The sequence below is a fragment of the Camelus bactrianus genome, chromosome 17, assembly GCF_048773025.1.
Source record: "Camelus bactrianus isolate YW-2024 breed Bactrian camel chromosome 17, ASM4877302v1, whole genome shotgun sequence".
NCBI lineage: Eukaryota > Metazoa > Chordata > Mammalia > Artiodactyla > Camelidae > Camelus > Camelus bactrianus.
The window spans coordinates 30,201,865-30,226,781 of record NC_133555.1 but is presented as its reverse complement, the minus strand read 5'-3'; the positions used below and the strand labels follow the sequence as shown (position 1 = coordinate 30,226,781).

Sequence of the window (24,917 nt, the reverse complement as noted above, 5' to 3'; positions counted from 1 at the left end):
GAAGCAGATGACCATAGAGGAGGTCTATCTCTCTGAGTCTAGGTGCTTGAGGGTGGTGACTTGGACCAGGTGATACTCTTAGATGTGGTGAAAAGTAAATGGGTTTAGAGCATATTTTGCAAATAGATATGGCAGGGCTTGCTGGTAGATTGAATGTGGACAATGAGAGAAATAAACAGTGTACTTTTCAGGGGGACTGTGCCAATATCAATGGTCACATATGGAGAGCTGACTATTCTTATGTAGTACGTGAATATATATGATGCAATATCCACATACTTATGAATATACACTATACCACACATACAGCATACTATATGACTACATACAGACACATGTCAAAGTAGATTAACCTGGTTAACTTGGATGGACTGAGTGGGGTCCTACTGTTTCTTCCCCAGGAGGACCAACATGCGGGGTTTTAAATAGTTCTGGGATGTGCATTGTGGGTAATTCCAGGGAGAAAAGGACCAATCAGTATAGATTACAGTACACCAAAAATTGTCCTGTGAAAATAAAAGGTGAGAGCTGGGGTTTAGCAAGTACTATGTCCCATTCTCTGTGTAAATAAAAAAATGAGAGAAGGAGGAAAATATGGTAGAAGAGGGGTGAGGTAATGGTGAATAAAGGTGATGATGTGATTCTTTGAGGGACAGAAAGGGTCCCAGAGGGGACTTGAGGGGACAGATATATGAAAGGATGTTCTAAACTGTAAAGAACTTTACTAATGTGGATTACTGCTTTTGTAATTTTTTTCTGGATATACCTCATTATAAATAAATACCTGATGGTCGTGATTTCACTAACGTGTGACTTTCATATCCATGGGATCAACATGAGAGAGGAATGATTTCTGCCACTGAAGTATCTGTTGCCAAGATTGTAACTAAATTTGGGTTTATATAAGGAATTTCAGAAATGGATATGATGTGTTTAGCATTTAAATTTTACCCTACTAAGTCAGAACAAGGCTTATTTTTATCTATTAAGATGATTTTAAAAGATCTCTCACTCTGTTTCGGGTATGAATTGCAGAGCTATTAATTAGGACAAATGCGTTCATTTGCAATGAGCTAGTAATGACTTCTGAAAATCTCTGTAGGTTTATAGAAGAGTGATCACCAGTGTTGTGAGGAAAAGATCATTGACTTGGAGTTTTGAAAAATGACTGTGCTATTTATTAAAGATCCATATATAGGAGAAAATGAGAGGAACGCCAGAGGCCAGGACCACCACACCTCAGATCTTGAGATACTAATTTACAGGTTTTTCTTTATACATGAATCTGAGCCAAGATTCCCCCACATCTCCCCAGGAATTTCTTAGGATCTGCAGGGAAGGAAGGGCCTTACATTCACAGGTAAATGAATCTCAAGGAGGTACCATGCTTGAAAAGAGAATCAAAGATCCACTTTTGAAAACAAGGGGAGTCCCAGAAAAGAAGGACTCAGAATATTTGTATGATCAGAAGAGTTGTAATGTTGAAGGTCTATAATGGAATCATGATGGTTGTTCAAGTGAGAAGAGTATTAAGGATGTGTTTTACTTAGTTGAGTTTTTAACTTGAAGAGTAAGCATCATAATGATCTATTGAGTATAGAGCCACTAGCCACAAGGCGCTGTCTGTTTCATGGCCTGTGCTCCCTTACAAGGTACACCTTGGTCATCTGTGGGTGTTGGGCTGCCCTACATTCCTCCTTCCCTTTTATAGCACCCTTAGTTTGAAATCTTGGCAAGACTGTATGTTGGTAAATCAAGGTCTTCTGCTGTCCCTCATAAAAGAGGTTGATGAGACCTTCTGTCCAGGATGCTAAGAAGTCGGGACAGGGAAGGACAATTGGAGGCACATTCAGTCCAGTAAGGTACCTGACTTAAAACTGGTACCCTGAGTCTTCCCATCGATTCTAAAAGCTATCTGATAGTGAGCAGGAGCGAGTTAGTTTCTGTTGCTTTTGACTCCAAAATGCTGATGCATTCATTGGCAAATGAACTTTTTAGTAAGTTAGAGTATATGCCTGTTTTCACTGTTGTTTGCATAACTTCTCTAAAGAGAGACGGATGGGTTCTTGTTCCCTGCTTAGAAGCATGAGTGTTTGCAGGAGAGTGTGCCTCTAGAATAATGTGGACCTCTCATGGGCTAAAATCTAGAAGACTTCAACTAAGGAATATAGAAGATGACCATATTGTCAAGCTGTGTGGTTTTCAAGGTCTCAGAGAAACCCGCACTAGTGGGTTTGTTGGCAGAGTTCACTGCCTTCAATTTGTCTGAGACCTTGAGAATCATACAGCTTGAGCTATGTTGCTTTATTAGTTTGCTAGGGCTGCCTAGAAAGTGCTATCAATTGGGCAGCTTAGAACAACAAGTGGTGGAGGCTAGCAATCTGAAAATCAAAGTGTCATCAAGGCCATGCTTCCTTTGAAACCTGTGGGGAACCTGTCCTTGCCTCTTCCTAGCTTCTGATAGTTTACCTGAAATCTTTGGCATTCTTTGGCTTGTAGCTGCATCACTACAATCCTATCTTCACATGGTGTTCTCCCTGTGCTTCTGTCTTCACATGGTCATCTTCTTGAAAGGTGTCTTATAGTCTGTTTAGGCTGCTGTAACAAAAATACTACAGACCGGGTGGCTTAAACAACACCATTTCTTTCCTACAGTTCTGGAGGCTGGGAAGTCCAAGATCAGGGTGCTGGCAGATTTGGTGACTAGTGACAACCCAATTCCTGGTTCATAGATGGCCATCTTGGTGTGGAAGGGGTGAGGGAGATCTCTGGGACCTCTTTTATATGGCTCTATCCACATAATCTCAACACCTCCCAAAGGCCTCATCTCCAAATAGCATCACATTGGGAATTAAGTTTCAACATATGAATTTTGAGGAGACACATTCAGTCTATAGCAAAAGGGTACCAGTCATATTGGAATAGGGGGCCACCCTACAGCAGTACGACTGCATCTTTAATTAGATCTGTAACAACCCTTACAAATAAGGTTAAATTCTGAAGTACTGGGGATAGGACTTGAACGTATATAAACTGAAGTATAGTCAGTTTACAATGTTGTGTCAATTTCTAGTTTATAGCATGATGTTTTAGTCATATACATACATATATTCACTTTTATATTCTTTTTCATTATAGGTTACTACAAGATATTGAATACAGTTCCCTGTGCTAATCAGAAGAAATTTGCTTTTTATCTATTTTATATATAGTATTTAATATTTGCAGATCTCGACCTCCCAATTTATCCTTTCCCACTCCCTTTCCCCCAGGAACCATAAGATTTTTTTACTATGTCTGAGTCTGTTTCTGTTTGAGATGAGTTCATTAGTGTCTTATTTTTTCTTTTTTTAGATTTCACATATGAGAGATATATGGTATTTTTTTTTTTCTCTTTCTGGCTTACTTCACTTAGAAAGACAATCTCCAGGTCCTTCCATATTGCTGCAAATGGCATTATTTTACTCTCTTTTGTGGCATAGTAGTATTCCATTGTATAAATATACAACAGCTTCTTTATCCAGTCATCTATCGTTGGACATTTAGGTTGTTTCAATGTCTTGGCTATTGTAAATAGTGCTGCTATGAACATTGAGGGTGCATGTATAACGTATCATTTTTGAGAGACACAATTCAACCTCTGACCCTGGGTGAAACCCATATTCTTATGACAGTTATGGGAAGTTTCAAGTTCCTCTCCAGATGCCTTGTCCCAGTGTAGACTCACCTTCTAAGCTCATTCAGTACCAGATTCTGATGTTCACACTGGAGGGACATGAGCTTCTTGCAGAAACGCTATGTTCTTTTTAGTCCTAGGACTTGCTCAGCTTTGTCTGGAGTCTTCCCTCTCTTCTTTGGGAAAATATTTCTGATTACCCAACCCAAGGTACCCTGTGTTCCCTAGTTCACTCCTTCTCACCAGACCTATCCTACAGAACTCTCATCACAAGTTATTTTATCTTTAAAATTTATTTATTGTCTTGTCACTTTCTTGACCCTACAAGTAGAACATAAGTTCTGTGAGGCCAGAGATCCTGTCTAATTGTCCCAGCATCTGTAGTAGATGCTCAATAAATATATGTGAAAATGACAAGAAAATATGTGCCAGCCCTTTAATTGAACAATGTTGTGGATTCCAGTGCCTGTTAGTCAGATAAGTGAATTGGCATTAAATACAGATAGGAACTGATTGATAGCCATGTGTCATGTATAAACAGCCAACTAGAGGAGAAATTGTTTCATATGAATTTGTGAAATTTCATTCCAGCTCACTTAGGTTACTTTGTCTTCTGTGATAGCCTTTTATTAAAACAGAGGGTACTTTGATAATAAATAAAAATGCTCTTTAATTCTGAAATGAGAACTGAGCCTGGTCAATGTCTCCAGCCTCAGTTAACTAGTCCTCCTTGTCTTGATTTTAAGGCATTACAATAGCAAACAACCAGAAGGGGATTTATCAAGTTTCCTAGAATCAGTTGCTATTCCTACTTGACCATATCATGCAGACTTTCCTTTTTTTGTCCTTTTTATATATTTTTCCATTCACTGGTCAAATAACAACAATCGGCGCATCCCTCCTGTAAAGCTTCTTGTTTTACACTTTAGTGAGAAGTTCTGGGGAACAGCGTTTCTGGGACTGAAGGAGAGTCTCATACAAGGAGACTGGAGTTGAGGAAGCCTCATTCAGCTCCATCGACTCTGAGGCACATGAAAAGAGTTGAATTCACAAAGGCTTCCCCTGACCTCATTCCCGCCTGCATTTGTGGTGCTGCAGTCCTGAAGCAGCCCAATGAAACAGAGATGGAGAGATGGGGGTAATGGATCCCTGGGTTCTGGGCCTGAAGAAGACACGCCTGAACCTTTCTTTTTACCCTTTCTCCAATCCCCTTCTGCATCAGCGCTGAGTGTAAAAAGCTAGAATAAGCATAATTGCATGGTGTCTATATCCTTTAAAGCAAAACTCCTCTGCCTCTGTGTCCCTCTTGGTGGATGTCTGCTTCATGCTTGCCTGCATGTTGCTCTCCCACTAGTCAGCCTGCTTCACTCCCTCCTATGAGTTTTTGGAATGAGTATCTTTAGTGTGCCTTGGAAGTGAACTTAAAAATCTTTCCCATGGGTAGCCCTTGGAGCCAGAGGAGCAAAGTGGACAAAAATTCAGTTTTAAGGTTTTCACTAAAATGAATTTTTTTTTTATTACCACCAAGATTAAACAACGTTAGAGAAATTCTGAAGCAGAGTAATTGGGGCTGTGCAAAGGGAGGACACCCTTTCTGTCTCTTCAGTGGCATGCTCACTTCCCCATAGATCTGTTTCTCTCTGACTCCTTTGAATGCTCCTGAATTCGTCAGTGTGCAAAGCAGCCATTCCTGAGTGTGCCACACTGCAGGTTCTTGTTGTGGAATGGCTCCTGGCATGCGGCTCCTGAATATTCCCCTTATGGACTCTCCCTGCTTTGCTGGCACATTAATCATTATTCCGGTGACTCAGTTGCAGCCCATCTGCTATCAAAGCAGCCCAAAGACCCTGTGCAACAGAGGAAAAGGTCAAATAGACTTTGTAAAGGTGAAGTTAGGAGAGGTTCAGACCTCAAATAATGGACCATCTCCAACTTCTGCCTTTATAATATTTGTGAAGAGCATTATCTAGACATCAGATGATTAGCATCTTTTGCTATTTTCTTTGCATGATGAAAATAATGATTTTCTTTCTAAAGTCCTTTTAATTTCAATTTTAGGTGAGTAGAAATGTGTTAGTTAAATTCATGAAACCTACTCCCTACCAGGCTGAGAAGCAGATTACCTCCAGGCTTCTGGGAAGATGCCCCAACAACTGGGGAGGACAGTTAGCTATGAGGCTGGCTGATTAGTTTGAGGATGCCTAGTGGCTGATTACCACAGGAGAACCTGGATTTTGACCCAGCTGAAGTGACTGGGACCACAGTGGCAGACAGGGCTGGATAGTAATCTCTGCTTTCTTTAGAGCTTCAGTTTGTGCTGAGGAGGGAAGCCTGTGTCCCTTGGGGCTAGGAGACAGAGTATTGGACTGAGATGATGACTGAATGTAGACCGCTCCCCCCATGGCTAGGCATGAAGAAGAGCCACATGGGTAACCTGCACAGATGGAGAGAAAATTTTAAAAGAATCATGAAACTGTCCCCAGTAAGTGGATCCAAGTAGCAGAGTTGATACTCAGTTGATCTGTGACCTAGAGCTCCAAGGTGTCTTGTAATGTACATTTATTTATTTGTTTGCATTTTTACCTGTTGGATAGACTACCTATTTGTAAAGCGGCATTTTCCTTCAGAAAACAACTTGGATATTAAAAAGAGGTTTATCTTTATCCTTACAATGACAATGAATTAAAAAAGGAACTCCTTTATTCACATGTTATAAAATTCTTTGCTGGAGAGGTTTCCTCTGCTGGTTTCTTCACTTTGTCAGTGACTGAATCTTGATTTTCCTGGAATGGGAGCATGTGTGTTTTCTATGAAGATCTCTGTTGATTTCATGTCCTATGATTGAAAATCCTTCTATTTCCTGTGGATTACTACTGTTTTGTTTTACAGCATGGAATGGCCCTAGGCTTCTGTCACTGTGTTCTGTGAGGTCCATATTCCTGTTACTCTCATGGCTCATCTGCTGCTGATTTGGGAGTCCTTGAAAAGGGCTTCCTGTTCCTTGTTATGAACCCCACAACCTGTCATTCCAAATTAGCTTTGTATCTTCAAATCCTTTTGATCCTTAAAGAACCATTCCAGGTAATAATTTATTGAAAAAACCCCTGAATGTGCCTACCTTGTCTGAATTCCTACCTTGTCTGGCTCCTTCCTGGCTCTCCAGACCCATGATATACTATGTTCTTTTCCCCTCTCTGGGCTCAGTGATCTTATTACAGCCATTTATGTGTGCTCTGTTTCCTCCTGACACAGGACCTTGGCACATTCTCTTTCTCCACCTGCAACTTCATGCCCCAGCCCTGTTGCCTTTGCCTACTCAAATACTGGGCGCTTCCTCGGTGTCCCATATGGTATCAAAGTACCATGAGCCTTTCCTTGAAGGCATTTATTATTTTTGCCCATATTGGTGTATTTATTGATTTTGGTCTGTCTCCCCTCCACTGTGGGCAGAGACCATATCTACTCTTGCTCAATTGATCATGTACAGTATGTGGCATTTGATGGCTTCTTAATCAACATTTGAGGTCTCAGTGAATGAATATGATCCAGCAACAGGCTAGGGGTTAATAGGATCAAATGTGTACCATGGGGAAAGGGAAGGAAAGGCCATGATAGGGGAGATGTGAGGTGCATACAGTCAGATTTCACTTCACCCAGTACCAATGGGGATTGTATCAAATGGATGCCACTGGAGGCCTGTTCTAGTCTTAAGGTGATGGAATTTGGTTTCTCATATGGTTCTGCCTTAGTAAAGCTCAAACCTCCTGTCTTTTTCATCAAATTCTTCTTACTCCAGCAGCCTTTTTTCTCCTATATTTCTGTTCCCAGAGTGAACTCCTGACCTGTATCTAGCAAGCAGTTCCTTATTTCCTTATCACTTTGCCCATCAGGTTATTGGAATAAGATTTGTACCAAATTTTATGTTCATCATGAGCTTCTCAAGCTGTTTTCTTCTCTGCTCCTTCATTTGGCCCCTTTCTGTTCTTTCTTCTTTTCCTCCTTCCCTCTCATTTCTGAGAAGCTGTACAGTGTGAATGGTTAAGACTAGGAGTTGTATTGGGCTCCCTAGAGAAATGGCCAATTATAAGTTAGGGGCAGAAAATGAACAAGATGAGCCTGGAACATATTGTCCATTGTGACAGTAGAAGACTACAACTACTGTAAAAGGACTTGGGTGCAAACTTGAAGAAAAAAAGTCTCCTACTGGCCAAAAATGGGATAAATTGAGTAGTGCCCTCAAAAGAAATTAGCAACAGATTGAAACACATAATATATGCTTCAGTCTATGCTGATACTGGGCAAAGCAGAAAAATGTGAAGCAGAAAAACCCTAAGTTCATAATAGTACTTAAAAAAGAGAAGGGAATCGTCATGGTCACCTTTGGACCAATCTCAATTTTGAAATTCAGTGAACAAAGAGCAGCAAGTATTTATCCAGCTTTATTCTACAGGCAGTTCATAGATAACTAAATAGTGTGAGAGGAAAAGCTCCTCTTTTTAGAAATTTCTAGATATTTCACATCTAATAAATGAAGAAGAACGATAGAATTAAAATATCATGCCTAATGGATTAGTGAATCTAGGCATTGAGCATCACTGGCTGCCTGCCTCACAAATAGACTACCAGATGGTTGTCTAAGGTAAGTAACAATACCACAAATGATGTACATGCCACATAAATACACACACACACACACACACACACACACACACACACACGTGTCAAACCTGAATCTGATCAAGCTTTTAAAACCATAAATTTACTAAAATATAGGGAACAGAGGAACATGTTGAGTGACACCTCAGGAGTGCAATTAGTAAAATTCAGATTCTGGGCACTCTTCATGACAAATAACTTAGTTTCTTCAACAAAAAATTGTAAGAAAAATAGTGAAATGGGAACTCTAGAATGAGAGACTTAAGAGACCCCTCAACCAGTTACCACATGTGGATCTTATTTGGACCTTATTCAAGCTGTGTGACTGTGATTGACACAATGTACAATGTGTGTTGTGGTTTTGTTTTTTTAAAGTCTTTTTATTTCAGACACATACTACATTGATATGTTCACATATGAAACAGTATGATGCCTGGGATATGCTCAGTATAATCTGGATGAAGGTACATTAATTATCTATTGTCATGAAACAAATTTTCCCCAAATTTAAGAGCTTAAAACACCAAACATTTATTTCCTCACATAGTTATTGAGGGACAGGAACCCAGACGTGTCTTAGTTGGGTGGTTCTGTATCAAGGTCTCTCACAAAGTTGCACTCAAGATGTTGGCTGGGCACTGCAGTCATCTGAAGGCTCAACTATGGTAGAAGATCTACTTCTGAGCTCATTCATGTTGCTGTTGGCAGGAGATCTCAGTCCCTTGACATCCATTGGTTGGAAGCTTCAATTTCTCACTTTGTGGGCACCTCCATATTGCTGTTCCCAACAAAGCAACTGGCTTCCCCTAGAATGACTTATTCAGCAGAGATCAGGAGAACAGCCATGGTGGAATCTATAGTGCCATTCATAACCTAATCTTGCAAGTGGCATCTCATCACTTCTGCTGTATTCCCTTGGTCACAGAGCCCCAACCCTGGCCCAGTGCAGGAGAGCCCTATGCAAGTGTATGAATATCAGGAGGTGAGGATCACCAGGGGCCATGTTGGAGGCTAGTTACCACAAGGGATATGGAAATAGGTGGTGGTAGAGTATTAATAGAATTTGCTGTGAGTTGATAATTGAAATTTTCTGTAGTAAAAAGGTTTAGGGGGAATTAAATATGTATTTTAGAGTTAGAATGCTTGGATTTAAGTCCCAGTATTGCCGTTGATTAGCTGTGAGCTCTTATCAAGTGATGTAAACCCTCTGAATCAGTTTCTTCATTTATAAAATGAGGATAATGAGAGCACTTTGTCTCCTGGGATTGTTGTGAGGCTTGAAGGAGACATTAATTCTGAGTGCTCAAGCCAAGAGCAGTATTATCTTCTCTTCTGTCAGGTGTGCTCCTTCTGCTAGGCCTCAAGCCATCCACAGGACCACCTATTTTCTAAAAACCCTTTTCTCTAACTCCTTAGCTGCATATTGTGATGTTCCCTGGGGGAAAGCTACCATTTGTTTATCTCCTCACTACGTGTGTTTCCCCCTTTACAGGCTGCAGGGTAAAGCACTTGCTCAACATGGAGAGAGAGAGAGAGAGAGAGAGAGAGAGAGAGAGAGAGAGAGAGAGAGAGAGAGAGAGAGAGAGTGTGAGAGTGTGAGTGTGTGTGTGTGTGTGTGTGTGTGTGTGTGTGTGTACACCTTTGCTGCCTTGGCCAGGTCGACCCATTTCTCTGAGAAGGTGGATTAAGCCAGAGAAAAGCTATGCCTCTCCTACTAGCTGCTTATACATTGGCTGTGCTGTGGTTCTTATCTGTCCAGTATTCCCCTCTCATGAAATCCCCTTGTCCTTAGCAAATCCATATATAGAAGGTTAGGTGGGACTTTCCCCAGTTCTTGCTTCTGTAACCACAAGTTCAGAAATGGGCACATGATCTGGGCCTGGATGAGTCATGGGCCCCTTTCTCTGGCTGTCTGATTGGCTCAGGCCCAGGCATGCAAACTAAGCAGGGCTAATTTGAGTGTTTCCAGTAACTCTTCTGATAGAAACATTGCTGAAATTGGTCTTGTGTAGAGTTGCCATATTTCACAAATCAAAGAGGGTACCCAATTCACTTTGAAATTCAGAAAAACAACAAATATGCTAAAAATGTAGTCATTGTTTATCTGAAATTCAAAGTTAATTAGGCATCCTGTTTTTTATCTGGCAACCCTAGCTCTGGCCATTGGGCAGACTAAGCCAGGAGCATGTGGGGCTGGTGATGTAGGCAGCTGTGTGGTCGAGAGCCTGCTGGCAGAATGAAACCAAATAGTTCCAGGAGAGAGACACAGAGAGACCCATCCCTGAGTGCACTGGTTGAGTCCCTATAGGGGTCAATGACCTTCCTTTTGCTGTGTGTGGAGTTGTGTGATTTATTTGTTTTTGTTTTGCTTTTTAGAATTTCAATTTGGATATTTTAAATAAGCTCAAAATATAACACCATGCATACTCTACTAGTAAGACATAACATTTACTGACTGCTTACTATATGCTGGATTCTGTATTAAGTACTTTGTCTGAAATTACTTCATTAACTTCTCATAGTAACTGTGCATGGTATAAATGAAGAAAAAAAAGACCCAATAATTTCCCTTCTATGAAGTTATTTTACTGGTGTTACTACAATATACACTATGACTCTACAATATGCATACATTTACTGTAGTAATGTTCAAAAAAATAAGACACTGAAAACCTAAATTTTCATCAGTAGGGGACTGGCCACATAAATATTGATATATCTTTAAAAAAAATTAGGTTGTCATATAGGGTATTCACAGACTTCAATGAAAATGGAAGAAATTCAGATAATTAAGTTTGATACTCATATGTAATTAATTTGACAAAATGCAGAGATCATTGAAACAAAACTTTAATTGAATACAAGTTTCAGAAAACTATACAAATCTTCCAAGTGATCATACAGGAAAAGTTCTAATTTAGTTGTCTTAAGGGGCCACACGTCTTTACCAAGGTGTCCTAGAAATGAATGTTGCTGCCCCTGAATAGGTGAGCATGAGGCAGATCAGGGCACATTCGTCACCACCCCTGGCCCGTGACCCCAAATGTGTGTCCTCAGCACCCACCACCTTCCACAATGGGCTGTAACTTTGCGTTTGGGTGCAAAGGACTTTCAGCCTGACTGTGAGGAGATGGTTTGATGAAGATGAGCCCATGGCATCTGCAGGGCTGCACTGGCATTATGTTGTCCCTGGATGCCGATTATAAATACACATCTCTTTGTAGCTGAAGCTTCACCAAGCTTGGAGCTGTGTTTGGAATGAACTGAAGCTGTGACTTCTGTCTGTTCTCTCAGTATGGCTGACAAAAGACTTTTTCCTCCAAGAAGCAAACCTGAATTAAATCAAGGTTTTTATAAAATTTATGAAGGACCTTCAGAAATGTCAGAAAGTCGTGAAGTGTGAGGCCTGCCTGTTTACACACACGCCGTCTTACCAGGCAAGACACAAAGCAGGCACTTCTGTCCAAGTAGTGTTTGGGTCATGGCTTTCCTGTCTCTGGAAGGTTCGCAGAGCTGCCGCTCTCTGTGGCCTCACGAGGATGATGAACTGATAAGATATGACAGGGAGTCCTTGGGGACCCCTCCTTGCCCCACTGTGCATGGCTTCATGGAGGCAATAGTTCCACTTTAGTTATTTCCTGATCAAAGAGAATTGCCCATTCTGGCCTTGTCATTATCATCTTACAAGGGATAATTAGTGCTTTTGCCAATGAAAAGAGGATATACTCAACTGACTACCTGGTATGAATTAATACTCATTTGTTTACATCCAAGAGATCTATCTTGTCTCTAATTTGGCACTAGCATTAAACAGCTGCTACCTTCAGACACTTCAATTTGTAATAGACAACATAAAGGAGAAACTGCGACTCAGACACAGTTTTATCAGGTCTGTACTTTCTCCTCCAAATTACAAACATCTGGATTTGCCTCTTTCATACCAGCTTTCTCAGGCCATTGTGTTTTCACATTTGAGAAACACCATGTCACGATGTGCTTTCTCCACTGAAATTGAATGACAGTCTGATTCACTTTGAGGTAGCAGTGTCACAAGATGTGTGCAAGTGCTTTTCTCTGCACCGTGTAGAGAGGGGAGCACAAGTAGTGAGGAGATAAGAAACAAATGATAGCTTTCCCGAGGGAAGAATCACAGTAAGCCCCTAAAGAGTTAGAGAAAAGGATTCCTAGAAAATAGGTGGTCCTGGGGATGGTTTGAGGCCCAGCTGAAAGAGAGTGCCCAAGACAAAGATAAGGTAATACTGCTGACAACATTTATTGGGTGCTTTCTATACACCAGCCTCGGCTTGAGCTGAGGACCCTGACATATGTGCCCAAAAGATGGTGTAAAATTCAGCCAGGGGATTTTTCAGACTCCACTGGAGCCTGGAAGAATCATCCTAGGGTTGGGAGTGAAGGAGGGTGTTCTGTTAGGAGGAATTACATTGTGAAGTTTCCATATTTATATGAAATCATCATGTGGCCCAGTATCAGTCAGGTCAGAAGACAGGTATGGATGCCCTCTTGATCTCTGACAAACGGGCTCCTGCGGCTTGGGTTTGGAGTTCAGTGGTGATGGGACCCTTGAGATTTGTGAAGGTGTATTTGGGAATTTACATAAGGAGTTTGACATCAGAATGAGACAGACATGACCAATGGGACACTGCGTCTCTAATTCAGGCTGATTTTATATTAAGCAGTATCCCTATATTAGGAGAAGGCAAGTGGTACCATGTCTGTTACTCATAGAACTAAAGTTTGGAGAGCCTCTATAGGTTACTCTTACCTTTAGTTTCTTAATTTTAGTTTGTCACCTGGTGGCCACAATACAAAGTAACATAACAAAGCCAAGCACATCTGATGAACACTTGCCCTGTTTCTGCACTCCCTGGGCACTGCCAGATGCTAAGTGTGACCCAGACAGCAAGGGGCAAGGACCTGCACAATTCCTGTACTCCTTTTCTCACATGCATGATCTTGTTCCATTGGATATCATCAAAAAAACACAGATTCAACAGTAAAATTATTAAGAATTTCATGACAGTGACAATGAAGCTTTAAACCAAGCACGGGCCCTTTGAGCATGGGGCTCTGTGTGGCTGCGTACATTATGTGCCCAAGAAACCAGCCCTGAACAAGATCCCTAGGGCTCCTTACCCCCTACATGCTGTACTTTGTCAGGGACATTGAGAGCTGCACCCTGTTTATTGGAAGGGGCTGGGTTGCATATGGGTTTAGAAATGGGGCTCTGCAGTTGGAAATCTACCTTCCTCATACTTGCTCTGCCATCCTGGGTAAATATTTTATTGTTCTAAGTCTCCATTTGCCTATATGTAAAATGAGAACCTAATAGTACTTTTTGGGAGTGTTTAGGAGAAACAAGTGAGGTTTTGGATGAAAAGTTCCCAGTGCCCAGCATACTGTTGTAATTGAGCAGTGGTGGCTGCCATTAGAGGAATTGGGTGAGGCAATTTCTGAAAACCTTCCCATGGCTGCAGCAACCCTTATCTGCATATAGTGGGCATAAAAATCAGGTCTGTTGAACTCAAGTGACCTCAATGGGCACCACTGATAGGTGGCTGTTAGCCTTTCCCCCAAATAGCCCCAGCCAGGACCACCAGCTCTCGGGGGCTCTGTGGATCGGGGATTGTTTTGTCTCCTGATGTCTACTTTTTATATTAATCCCCTGCTTTTAATTGGGAGGACTCAAACATTCATTATAATTACATAGACAGGAAAAAACATGATTGCTATTATCACAGAGAGAGTTAACAGTATTGATTCAACTAAATCAAATGCTGGTGTAGGAAGAGGTTTGTTTCGCCAGGACCCTCCGCTGGCCTGGATGTTGTGACTGTTTCATGGAGATAAGCGGCCTCGCTGTGCCTGCTGGCATCTGGGCACAGGAAGCCATGGTACTTGTGCTGGTTCACCTCCCCAGGCATTAAGCTGTGCTAATTGCTTTGGAAGCGAGGCCTTCTCCCGGACAGCAGCACATGCTGCATGAGTGCCTGAAGCAAAGATAAAAAGCCACCCTCCTCCTCCTTTATTGAAGTTCAGTAATAAAATAGAACTGTCACCATTCCCAATAAATTGTTTATTTTAATTTACAAAAATAATGGAAACTGGCCACCTTCTGGCACACAGTTGTTGGGGACTGTTTTTCCTGGCTTGGCTAATTTTGAGCCTCCTGTGCTTCGGTAGCTTGCTCTGGAAGACACTCAGGCCTTGCTGTCAGTAAAATCGACTATGTGTCTCTCTCCATTTAATAAAACCTGACCCTAAATGTGATTGATGTAAGTCATTTTTCAAGGTGAATTAGATTGTAAATTTGCAAACCAGGAAGTTAGCATAGGTGCTTCAGGTATAAAGTTTTGTAGGATGTTTTCAAATATTTCTTTTAGTGAATATGAAATTAAAATAGTCTCACATGTTTCTTTCATCACAGTTCTTTTAGATGACTTCTCTTTTCCTGTAATAATAGTGAGAGGTCACCTTGATACTTCTTGCATTAAGAGGGGAAAGAAGGCATAGCTGAAGGAAGTGTCTTACTGAGGCTTATAGAGAGGGTGAGTGGCAGAGCAGGAACTGGAATTCAGCCACCTGGCTCCTGCCTGCTGCTCTGAAGCACTGATGCTCTCACTTTCTTTCCACTAGGCAAGAGCTTTCCCATCCCCATTTCACAGGGAGCAAAATAGAGGCCTGAGAGCCAAAGCCTTGCCTCAGGGTCTCATAGCTGGTAAATTGTCTAACCAGAGCCTAGACTCAGTCTCTTGAGTCCTAGTTCAGTTTTATTTTTGCAGAGTCCACGGGGTCTATATACAAGTTGTTAACATACAAGTATAGTGTGATTGCATTCAGTGTAAATATTTTCGATTCTTATAGTAAGCAGGCACAACTGAGAACAGACAAAAAGGAATCTGTGTTGATGAGGAGGCTGCAGGGCCATCAGCCGTGCCCCTTCATTCTCTTTCAGACACTACCCTTGGAGTGCACATGGTTAGGATTCATCTTCAACAAACTGCTCCAGGCTATGGGAAGTGAAAGTCATGACCGTTACATACACGTGCACCAGGAGTGTGCTGTGTATGAAGTGCCTGACTCTGTCTGGCACGGGCACGGACATGTGTGCCCACCAGGCAATGCAACGACAGTGATTAAGAAGGAAAGGAGTGAGTGTAGAGAAGGATCATTGTAATGCAGGGGGATCTTTGGGAAGGTATTGTATCAGCCAGGGTTATTGTGATGGGTGTGGTCATCAAGGTCCTTTCCTTGAGTGGCCCGAATATAGCTAAATCTGGTCAGGCAGAGAGTCAGATTTATTGGCACTTACCTGAAAAAACTAAACATGGCTGGATTTAGGGGCTCAAGCCATGCTGTTGTGACTCTGTTTTGGCCCCCCTCCATTCTGGGCTCTGTTCTCTTTCGCTGTTAACTTTATTTAGACGAGCTGTTTCTGTGCAGTGGCTACATGGCTGCTGGCAGCACCAGGCTTCCTCCCTGATCTTTCAGTAATCTCTGTGGAGAGAGAGAGTCTCCTTCCCACGTTTTGGTAGAAGCTCAACTATGGCTGATGGGATTGGAACTCAGAGTGGGCAGAGCTGATCAGTGGGCTCACCCCTTGATCTGAGAAGGAGAGAGAGAGATGTTAGCCTCACCCAATCCATATAAATTATGAGGTGGTGAGAAAGAAGGAAAATCAGAACGGATATAGATACTGGACAGATAAAATCACACATTCACTGGGTAAAAACCTTAGAGTTTCCTCTGATTCACCATCAGTCAATGGCTTAGTGAGGAGGACAGACCAATCTAGCCCTGTGTCTCCAGTTCAGCACTGCCCAATAGAACTTTATACAATGATGGAGATATTCTTTAATCTTCACTGTCCATTGCAGTGGCCACCAGCCGCAAGGGGCTTTTGAGCACTTGAAATGTGGCTAGTGTGATCAAGGAACTGAGTTAGTAATTTTAATTAAACTTAGTATAAATAGCTTCATGTAGCTCATGGCTACCGTAATGGACAGAGTAGCTCTTAGTGGAGGTCATATGTGAGAGATGGGTCCCTGGAATTCAGCCCCCCCCCCCCAAGTTTGTGTAGGAGGAAAGTTGGGCTGAGGGTTAAATGCAGAGCCTGGAAGACCAAGATGATGAGGTTGAGTTGGTTCACGTTGTGGAGTAGGAGGAAAGGGAGTTATGGGCATGAGGGAGAGGACAGAGAGAAAGAAACAGTATCCTTCATTGTGACATCATTTGGAAACCTTTAACTTGAGGAAGTATTTTTTCTATCTTGTATATGGCCCCAGTTTGTACCAGGAAGAAACAAAATCACAATTGACCTTGTTATAATAGCTAATTGAGGGGAATTCCATGACATGTTATTACATTTTACTCTAAGTGTCCAACAGTAAAGGCAACCATTGCCTGAAGCATCTTTCTGCACATGACATGCAGCGACACAGGAATTAAAAAAAAATTAAAGGAGGTCTCTGTGTTATTTAAAAAATACTGTGTAAACTTGTGTGACTGAGCACAGTTAAATGCAGCTTACAGAAATGACATCAGATGAATAGAACAAACTTGTCAAGGCAGAGTTAGGCCACTGAGATATGAACCTGGGGCCAGTTAAAGACCAGCCTCTCTGCAGGTTGTGGGTGGGCATGTCATCACACTCTGTCCTGTAGGGTATGTGGGGGCCACCATGGGGTGATGCTCGCCAAATCTAAGTTCTCTTGGTGGTCACCACTCACCCACGAGGAAGGTTTCCAAGGGTGGAGTTTCTTGAAGAAGACAGACTAATCAGATTTCCTCTTGTCCACCTACTGTGGGACTCCAGATTTGGTCAGTTTCCTAAGTTTGTCCACAGAGTGCTCATGGAGGACATGTCATGCACTTGGCATCCTACTGGGCCTTAGGCATCAGGCAGGAAGAATAGAGAATCATGGAACTTGGTTTCTGATCATGTGGTTTGCCTGGTTGCCTGGCCCTCAGCATGCCTCTCTTCCATCACTCAAGCCACTTGATAGTCATCTGTAGATTCAGCTGCAGCCCAAGTGCAGAGACTAGGAGTGAGCATTCTGGAGCCAGACTGGCCAGCTCTTTGTCAAGATACAGCCAGGCATGCAGGGTATCCCCCTCCTCCATCCTCAGAAAAGAGTAGCAAGTATATAGCAGAAAGAAGGAGGGCATTAGAGCAGATAAAGCTGATCGGGGTAGAACTTGGGCCAGGCAGCTGGGAGGTATGTGAATTTGGGGACAGTGCTGGGCCCCAAATTCTGCAGGGTGGGATGATTGAACCCCACAGGGTTGTTGTGAGGACTCAGTTGCCTGGTATTTATTAAGGACCAGAGTAGGCTTCCAGAACTGGGGCTGCTCTGGTAAGCGTGAGGGGACGGTTGCTGTGAGGGAGGGGCAGACCAGGGAAGAGGTCATGTGGGTGGTGTATGAGTATCCCCAGGGTGATCTACCAACCTCAAATCCAACCTTGATTAATGTTAGACTTAGGTGTCATTAAAGCTGATTACCATGAGTAGCCCAGTCAAGCTTTACAGTCAAGTTTGCCAGCAAACCTGCAGCCCACCCTGATGACAAGAGGCCCCTGTTGCTTCCTGAGCAAGTCCAGGCAGAACAACATCTTAGAACCATCAGCCATGTCCAAGGATCGATTTCTATGATCTGCTCCAATGTTTTGATCAGTTTTGGGGTTCTAAGGCAGAAACATCCTGAGTGGGTGTCACCATGTGAATGCTGATGGCTTTGTTGGGTCCCAGCATGGTAGGAGAAAGGAAGCCACTCCTAGGCCAGGAGACCACCGGCAAATCTTTTCCAGGAGCCACCCCTCCTGCCCCTCTCCCTCCTAGTGACTTCTCTATCCAGTTCCCGAGCAGACAATGATGTGGATGCCTTTGGGGAGAGAATAATTCACTTCAATAGAAAAGAAATGGTTTTGGAATGAGTCAATTGGAAAATTGTGCCAGCTGCTGTGCTACTGTGGACATGGGCTTTGGGCCAGTGGACATCAGGTACATCCACACATACCTGGGAAGGAGCCTGGACCTGCTCTTGCCTCTTAGTTGGGAAGCGGGAATGTTGGGGGTTTCACAGTTATTTTGTTTGTCCCCTTTTCAGTTGATGCTGGTTCTGTGGAACTGACAAAGCAGAAGAGCCTGGGACTTGTCTCAAAGAGACTCTTTCCCATTCTACCTGTTCCTTGAAGCCCTCTCTATCTAGCCTGAGTCTCCCTTTCATAGTCACAACTGTCAGGTTATGATGCAGTGTTTATCCTCGCTCTTTGGCTCTTTGGAGGAGGCTATTGAGCGCCTTCTGTGTATAGGTATGTGGTGGATGTGGGGGACAGTAGACAAGCAGACATGCCCTGTCTTAGGAACATCACAGTCTTAAGTGGGGACAGAATCTAATCAGATTATACACTTGGAGTGCTCAGTGCAAGGTGGGTCTGAGCCTGGGCTGACAGCCTGGGCTTGCAAGGAAGCATTCGAAGCCAGTCTCAAAGGTGGGTGCTCTGGGAAGGCTTCCTGGGTCAGGAAAGGGTGATGTCAAAACTGAGACCCCAAAAGTAGATAAAAGAGAGCATCATGATGGCGATAGGCACCAGAAAATGGATGGAGAATGGGTTCCCAGTGGAGGAGGAACATGCATGGAGTCCTAAAGATGATCAGGAGTGGGAAATAGAAGGTGAAAGAGGGGAGAGTCACAGGAGATAAAACTGGAGAGGAAAGCAGGAATTTTCAACAAATTACATAGTTTTCACCAAAATCTGAACTTTCCCCCCTAATGTGTAATCCAAGCTAAAAAATACACATGGAAGGTAAATTTTATATTGAGTAAGTTCGTATGTTTTGAGTTTAAAAGACAAAAACCAAATTATGACCATTTGGGTCTGAAAATTATTGGTTTTTGCCTTGGCATGTGTTTGCTCATTCGAGGTTGGTGTTTCTTATAACAGGACAGATGCTAATGGGTTTTTTGCTTTGTTGTTTCAGCACTTCAGGGAGCATCTGGACAAACTTTTTGCCAAAGGAATCGGAATGCTAGATATAGCTCTGAACGAGGCCTTCAGCATTCTCAGCGATGTAAGCTCCTCTTTGATTTGCCTTTTTTTTTTTTTTTTTTTTTTTAAGTTATGGACCAGCATTACTGTTAGGCCTGGCTGTCATTGAGCAGTATCCACAGCATAAGATGGGAGGGTAAGGCTGGCCATTTTCATGGTCTGGGAAACCAGGTTCAGCCAGTGAGGTCAAACCAGCCCCCTGCTGGGCAGAATTGATGGTGCAGTCTGGTCAGGGGACTCACCTGCCACACTCATTGACTCTGGGGGCATCAGTGTCTCAATAGTTGAACACCATCTCATGCAGATTTCTTTTCATCTGAGAAACTCTCATTTTGTTAATGGAGTAGACTCATTTCTTATGTCACACTGAATCCCTGTCTGTGGCGATGTTCAGAGGGAGAAGGGCTTTCTCTGTGCAGTATGTTTGGAGAGTTCTACAAGCTGTACCTATCCCTCTCTCTCTTCCAGCCCCTTAGAGATTCACGGTATGCAGTAGCATACTCAAGGCTCCCTGCTTTACCTGCTGTTTCTCACACTTCTTTGAACAAAGAATCCTTTTTCAAATAGCACCCATTAACATTCTGTGAAATATATTGGGGAATCTTGGACTGGTGATTCTACCCCTTGAATGCAATTGTGTTAAGCTAGAGCAACATATAACTTTTGTGTTCTTTTTACTCTGGGAGGGCAATAGGAAAAGTAATGACTGTCTTTATTAATGCAGTTTCTGTATCATTTATTTGGCTAGTATATGTTGCATGCTTTTCTGTGCCAGACACTGGGAATACACCTGAACAGTACAAAGTGTTTACCTTAATGGACCTAACATTCTAGTGAAAAGGTCAGCAGACTATGGCCCATGAGACAAATCAACCTGCATTTTGATTTTGTAAATAATGTCTTGTTAGAGCACAGCCATGCCCACCTGATTACATATAGTTTATGGCTGCTCTTGCACCACAATGGCAGAGTTGTTTAGTTTCAATAGAGACCATATGGCCTATAAAACCTAAAATCCTAAAATATTTACTATGTAGCCCTTTACAGAAGAAGTTTGCTGACCCCAGTTCTAATGGGAAGAGACATAAGAAATGAGTAGTTTTATGGAGAACAAGAGTACCATTGTCTTGGTGTGATAGACCTTCTCCTTTATACAGTGAGGTCAGGGAAGATCTCTCTGATTAGGTGATGTTGGAGTGGAGGCCTGAAGGAACTGAAGGGGCAGCCCAGGTGGATAGCTTGAGGAAGCGTCTCCAATAAGAGGAGCAGCAAGTGCAAAGGCCCTGAGGCAGAAATGTTTGGCATATTTGCAATCCAGTGAGAAGACCAGTGTGACAAGAGCAAAGTGGGGAAGAGAGAGTGCTAGGAAGTGAGATCATGGAAGTAGCAGGAGTTGGATCACAGGGAGCCTAACAGACACTAGTGAGTAGTTGGTTCTCACTCTATGTGGGATGGAAAGTCACTGGAGTCTGAGCAGAGAATGACACACTCCAACTTGGATTTTAAACAATTCAGTGGCTGCTTTATTGATAAATAGCAGTAAGACCATTATCTGGAAGACATATAATGGTGGCTTTGGACCAGGGAGGTGGTGGTTAAGATGTTAAGAAGCAGAAAGATAGAAACCACTCTAGGTATTTCAAATAGCAGGAGATGAACTCAGAAAGTTGGTTGCACAAGGAATGGAAAAGCTGAGAAACCAAACAGAAAATGAAACAATCCATGGATTAGCACAGGCAGGAGGCAGCTCCTCTCTAGGGCAGGAAGGACAGCAGGAGGGAGAGATGTCATCAGACCCTCCTCACTGTGGCCATCCAGATGGGAATAAAACCATGGAGGGGGCTGCCCAGTATAAGGTGGAATCTTGGCGTGAAGGACCTGTCCTGTGGAAGCTGGTGCCTTGGAGGAGACGCAGCCATTGCTGGAAAATGCCCACGTCCCCATAGCAGAAAGAAAGGGAGATATGGCTTAGAAATTACTTGGCTTCTCCCTTCCATCCTTCAGTATTCTCCTTCGGGCGAACCTTGTCAAAACGCTAGGGAGTCTGGGAAGTGTGGTTTACAGGGAAAATTCATGGGGTGGAGCTGAGAGCAAACAAGCACTAAATGGGGCAACAGCTGTGTTGAGTTGTCACAGACACTGGGAGACGAGCTAGAGGCTCAGAGGCCTTGCTGCACTGTCTCCAAGCAGCTCTGTGGGCCGGCTGCTGTCAATTTCCAGGTGGGCATTCACCTAACACTGCACAGCTCCTATTGGTGGTCAGTTTTGCCTCACTCCATGATTTGAATTTTTCCTACTCAGCTACAGTGGCCTCTCAAGCCAAGGGTAGACCCTAATTCTAGTGTCCTTTTTACCAATAATATCTATTGGCACAAAGAAGGCTATTGAGGTCTCAGTCCTGAGCTAGTGTCACGCATGACTGCAGAGGAGAGGAAAATAGGAGGAAATGTGCATGTCAGCTTCCTTCATACAAACAGAAGCCCTTCCCTCTTGCCTCATTGCAAGGGACTATTGGCTACATACAATTAGCATTTAACACTCGGTGTTTGATTCAGCACATCCCTGTTAACATCTTGTTAGTAATTTATCAACGTAACTGACCAGAGCCAAGGACCAAACTACATCTTTAAATTCTGATTTGAACCCTGGATAGGCACCTTCTCAGGTCTGGGAGAGTCAGAGCTCTGCGTATCAGCAGGCTCTTTCTAGGGGGGTGGTAGTGAAAGGAGTTGCCACATTTGGAAAACTGGCTCTCTTTATTTTAAAAGCCTAGTGTCTAGCGCAGAAGGAGGTTCTCTGAGCTGGGGAGTCCCTTGCTTGGAAATGTGCCCTGCAGATTTCTGTTTTCCTGTTCTTTGGCAGAGAAGATGAAGGGGTAAGAGTGAGGAAATGCTTGTCATATATAACTTTGTAACCTCTGGAGCCAGGCAGCCTGGGCTGAGAAGCTTAACTCAGTCAGAGCTTGCTGTAGGACCTTGAGAAGACTGCTCAGTTTCACCTTTATTTTCCTCATCTGTAAAACAGGGATAGGAATAGATCTAGCCCTGGCTACTTAACTTGTGAGGTCTAGAGCAAAATGAAAAGGGAGGCCCTTGTTCAAAAGTTAATAAGAATTTTAGGAGAGTGACAGTAGAGTATTAAACCAAGTGCGAGGTCCTATACAACTAACTGTCCACATCATATTCCAGGAGAGTGGCTCTGGTGGACTGGGGTTGAGAAATCAAAATGAGGAAGTGGTGCCCAGCTCCCTTTCAGCAGTGCTGGGTTGGGTGGGAAGTGCCATCTCACTACCACAAAGACACTAGACGACCTCAGCTTTTTCTAGAGCACTTGTCATTTCTAGAAACAGCTCCCACTCTTAATGCTTTGATCCTGTTCCATGCCCAAGTCCTCAGGAGTAGCTGCTTCCCTTCATTTCCCCTTCTCCTTTTCCTTGCCCTGGTACCTTTTCTCTCTTCATCCCTTCCACTTAAAAGTTTTGTTCTAAGACACTCCTAAGCCAGTGAGTGATTCCCACTGCATGTCCTGTGGAATGCTGGTCTGCCATGAGACTCTGACACAGGTGTGGTGGTCAGGGTGGGGGATGCTATCCTCCTCTTGGAGACTCACAATGCACTTGTGCTGCAAAAGGCCTTAAAAGTCCCACAGTGAGCAGACATTTTAAAATGTGTCTATACCAGCACTCAAACTTACTGACCCAGGAACTCTTTATATCATATCACAACCTCAGGACAGAATCTTGTAGAAGTCGCAGATCACTGATCACACCTTCAGGCATAATATCTTTTTATGCTTTAAGAGGGTATATTGCACTCCTAACACCTCTAAGAGCCAGAGAAATTACTATCACATGGCAGATTTTTTTCTCTTGAATCCTGATGAGAGAAGTATTTTTTAATCAGGGAAACTTTCTGCACACCTGCTTGCTCTACCTTCACCTGTAAAAGCCCTCTGGGGTCTGGCCAGTCAGAAAGTCTGAGAGGTTGAGTATAAATTCCAGAAATTAAGGAATAAAAAAAGTTACAAAATGTCCCTGCTTGATATTGGTTGACAGTTGGCACCATATTCATTTGAGAGCACATTTATCCCAGAGAGAGAAACATTTCCATCCTGTCTCTTGCCATTGGGCTTTTAAATAGCCAAACACTTTGAAAAACATAGAGATGGTTAATCTCCCATGAAAATGAAGCTTTAGCTATTTTCCACTTCATCAGTATGACCTTTAGTGATATAATTCTCTTCCTGTTTTTTATGCCTGCCTTTGCAAGCCAGTATGAAATAAAAAGCTATTTCTCAAACACACATCCTTCTCTCTCTCTCTCTCTCTCTCTCTCTCTCTCTCTCTCTCTCTCTCTCTCTCTCCTCTCTCCCTCTCTCTCTCTCCCTCCCCCAAACACACACATAATTGAAATGTCGACTGGAGCTAGGGCTTAGAATGGTTCAGAGGTTGCTATAACTAAATGAAGCTAATTCTGTTTTGCAATTACCTGCATTTCAGTTTCAGTATTTGCTCAGATGACTTAAAGGCTTGCAGTTGTTGTACAAATGGCTTTGAAAGGAGCATTCAAATAAACGTCTAAGACCCTTCTAGCTATTGATCTTGCCTGCAATCATTAGATTCCCTAAGAACAGAGTTGGTTTGCTACAGTAGATAGCATCTACCTTGTCATGTGACAACTGCAATTATCTTTTTTGGCGATGAATACGATCTTTGGAGTGATTACCTTTTAAAAATTTTTCTTAGCCGATTAAATAAAATTCAGTGACATTTCAAAAACTGTTAATCACAACCAAGCGCTCTAAATGTCAGGATGCATTGAAATTTTCGCTGCTAACTGATGAATCACTGAGCTAATTGTAGTTCATCATCAGGCCCTTGTCATTGTTATTATTATGGAAAACACTTTCATCACTCTCACCATTCAATAAGAAAAAAAGTTCTAGACAAATATGAAGAGAAGAGATATTACTCATCAAAGCATTTGAATTTAATTGCTTTCTTCAAAATTCTCCAACTGCAGATTGCTGCAGAGAAAACCAGGGCCTCAGCCAGGGTGGAAAGTGGGTGTTTTTAAATAAACAGCTCCAGGCAGCCCCTTCTCCCAGCCTGCAGTATTCAGATATCTTTATTTCCCTCTCTTTCTTGCTTTTGTTTGGGAGAGTTTTTCCAGGATGTTTTCAAATGAGTTACATGAACAACAGTTCCAAGTTGTCTGGAATTTTTCCCCTCTGCAGCCACTGTGACCAAATGCATAGATCACCTATATTCAGTGACACATTACTGGGTTTAGCCAATGACATGAAGGCTGTGTTGAATTGCATGCTCTCCAAAACATCTCCAGAACAACCTGCTGATAACACAAGGCTGCAAGGCTGTTTTCTTACTGTAGTAAAGAAAAAAATGTGCTATCATGGTAGAATCTTAGCGATTCAGAGTGGAAAGGACAAAGTCATTTATTGAGACTATGAAATTCTGGATGAAGGTGGGTCTTCAGGGTGAAGGAAAGTGAAGAGGCT

The 24,917-nt window shown here is 42.7% G+C and overlaps 1 protein-coding gene across 1 annotated transcript in view; it reads left to right on the top strand.

Annotated features, from left to right (window-relative positions):
• The window catches only part of CACNA2D3 (calcium voltage-gated channel auxiliary subunit alpha2delta 3), a 776,451-nt gene that overhangs the window by 388,456 nt on the left and 363,078 nt on the right, over positions 1–24,917 (top strand). The window contains exon 10 of the mRNA XM_074344645.1: positions 19,333–19,422. Within this exon, the coding sequence (XP_074200746.1) occupies positions 19,333–19,422 (90 nt within the window). The remainder of the gene's footprint in view (positions 1–19,332; positions 19,423–24,917) is intronic.